This window comes from Halyomorpha halys, unplaced genomic scaffold (genome assembly GCF_000696795.3).
Source record: "Halyomorpha halys isolate HHAL.00 unplaced genomic scaffold, Hhal_1.1 Scaffold5.1, whole genome shotgun sequence".
Taxonomy (NCBI): domain Eukaryota; kingdom Metazoa; phylum Arthropoda; class Insecta; order Hemiptera; family Pentatomidae; genus Halyomorpha; species Halyomorpha halys.
In genome coordinates, this window is record NW_027106871.1 from 2,133,481 (window position 1) to 2,136,467 (window position 2,987).

At 27.3% G+C, this 2,987-nt stretch overlaps 1 protein-coding gene across 1 annotated transcript in view; it reads right to left on the bottom strand.

Moving 5' to 3' along the window:
* Window positions 1-2,987, bottom strand: part of Als2 (Amyotrophic lateral sclerosis 2) — a 34,944-nt gene that overhangs the window by 26,673 nt on the left and 5,284 nt on the right. The window contains exons 5-8 of the mRNA XM_067045198.1: window positions 2,888-2,961; window positions 1,634-1,804; window positions 1,077-1,213; window positions 192-381 (exon numbers count right to left, since the gene is read on the bottom strand). Coding sequence (XP_066901299.1) covers window positions 192-381; window positions 1,077-1,213; window positions 1,634-1,804; window positions 2,888-2,961 — 572 coding nt within the window. The remainder of the gene's footprint in view (window positions 1-191; window positions 382-1,076; window positions 1,214-1,633; window positions 1,805-2,887; window positions 2,962-2,987) is intronic.

Sequence of the window (2,987 nt, forward strand, 5' to 3'; positions counted from 1 at the left end):
TGCCAAATGAAAAAAAATATATATGCTCAAAACTTGTATTTAATAAAACAATTTAACTATTAAGTTGTGAAAACTGTAATTTTTAGTTTTTTCCTCACTTTATAAATGTAATCCTAAAAGTTAAGATTAAAAAAGATGTTACTAATGATACTGATGTCAAATACTGAAGGATTAAAAAAAAAAATACAAACCTGATTATTATCAGAATCGTTGAGTAATTCAACCCAAAGGATTTCTAAATTGTAAACAGTGTGTGAGCCACCTGATACATGTATGAAAGCGTCGGACAATAGAATGAACCAATGTGATGAGAAGCGGGAAGCATTCTGCAGTGATAGAGAACTTGACCGAGAATCTTTGATGATTCTCCTTTTAGGAGTTCTAAAAATAAAATGAGATTATTTAAAAATAAAATTAATAACTATAAGCTATATGGTTGAAAATGTATTCTTTTTCTTAAATGTATGTTTTCAAGATGGTTAAAACTAAGGTTAGCTACCTTCCACTGCAATGTTTTATGCCTGAGTGGATAAACTGAAGGAGAAGATAAAACTGGACACTAACAAAATATTTTGACAGTCTCGGTACCGTCTCACTTTAAATACACAGTGACAAAAAAAAAATTTCAAAATGAAAATATTCATCCTACATTTGCTTTTTCCTTAATAAACCTAAAATGAAGGGCAATAATTGGTACAACCAGTTTCCCCTGGATGAATACCCAAAATACAAGTTAAATAGCAATTTATAACAATTTTTAAGAGTAATTTAAATAAAATATTTTAAAGTTTTAAAAAGAAATAACTAAATGCTGAATATATCCAAAACAAATTGATAATGGATTAATGTTAACAGTATACATCAGAAGTAGATAAAATTATTTTTAATTTCTAACATATCGATACTAAAATTTGAAAAGATTCCTGATGTAAATCCTATGTACTATGTACACTTAAAAACAGAGTTATTCATCAATCTTAAATTATAAAATTTTAACAGCAATCTTTGAATTATAATATGAAAGATTTATTATTAAAGACTGTTACAATATTTAGTTTAGCATAACTTACTATTACCTCAAAATTTCTGATAGTCGGCCAGCATTATCCCAAAATAACTTTGTCATTTCAGCTTCCTTTCGTTTACTCTCTTGAAGTTCCAATAAGTTTTCCCATCTCCAAACTCCATCACATCCACCACGAGTTACCATTCCCTATTTAAAAATTTTTTATAAAAAGAGGCCTTTTTTTATAGTGTTCTGATTAAAAATTGAGTTAAACTTTATTTCAAGAATTATGTTTACGAGGAGACATGGAGGCTTATTAAGTACAGTACTAACTTCCAACTTTACAGCGATACAACCTACATGGTTGTATGTAATAGGTAAAGACATATTGTATAAGTTCACAAATTCTATTCAAAACAGTGCCAAGTTTAACAAATGATCAATATTAGTAAAAATTCAGCAATGTTTTGTATAGAATTTGTTAACTCATACAATATGTTTTTACTGATATTCTAAAAATGAATTTCAGATTTTTTTATGTCTAATTTTACAAACACTAAAACTACCAGGACCGATAAAAATATAAAATCACAAAAAAAAATAAATAAAATAAAATAAAAAGCTAACTTTGTAAACCACAAGATGTGACAGTGGCTGAGTGAAGGTACAAGTGACAACTGCTTCTGGAGAGTTTTTTTTGGTAGGAAGCCTATCAGAGAAACAAGATGTCAGTCGGGAAGGAGTCTCAACCTTTCTAATGATATGAGAAAATCCATTGGTTGCAATAACATCGCAAACCTAAGAAAAACATAAAGATTTAGGTAAAGATGAAAGTTATAATTATGATACAAATAAATTTATAAATTGTTGAAACTAGAAAATAAAAAGTTTCATCAAGTCAATACCACCATTATGTATAAAATCATATCAATAAACATGTAATATATAAAATCAAAAGGGCAATAAAAAAAAAAAATTAACCAATAACTTTTATTCAATAGTCATCAACCATTTTTTAAAAAACTGCTAGCTTTGAAATTGGTTCGAAATTTTACTATTAATTTTTACCCTAAGTGATTAAGCAAATAAAACAATAATGAAAATTAAATAAAGTGAGTCAGATCTACAAACAGTAGTTAAATTAACTCCAACAACAATCATAAGTGGCTTAGTCAGAAGAAAAAAATTGCTGTAGATATCATAATATCATAACTACTATCTTGAAAATTTATCATTTTTGAGCACATCTTCACTGAGCCAATAGAAATATAAAGTAATATTTATAAAAACTGAATTTTTTAACTTAAACAATAGAAATTGATAACGGATAATAAATAAAAACCACAAAACATAAAGAATGATCTCTAATGATAAAAGTGACTACTAAAGGTTTCTCCAAAACCCTTAATAAAGCCAAAATAAAATATTCACATAGCAACTAATAATATCACAATGCACAATATTTTCACATGGAAAAATTATCACTGATCTTTACAAGCTTTCCTTCTAATATTTATATGAACAATTTATAAACAATGAAAATTTTACCCTTGAGAAATGCAGTGCCAAGGATCTAGGCCATGTTTTCAAAACAGTCAGCTTCTTTACATCACATTGTACAAAGAGGAAAATATTTACTATAAAGATTATATCTACTGCCACAATACATTATTTGTATTCAAGACATGTACACCTTAATAAATACATATCACAGCACTCAAATTGTGCAGAACATAATATTGCAAGAAAACAATTAGATTGATTAACACTTGAGAGAACCAAGTAAACTTCCTTCAAACAGAGTTTCTGTATATAAACAACAGAGGTTTCTTTGATTATTTAAATCTTTCTAAAAATTTTAAATAAATACAAAATACTAACCACTGCAAGATAATTCTCATAAACATACAATATTTCTTCTTGGCAAGATGTCAATACTTCATGCGAAGCTTTGCCTTGAAGAAGAGTTGATACAATCATT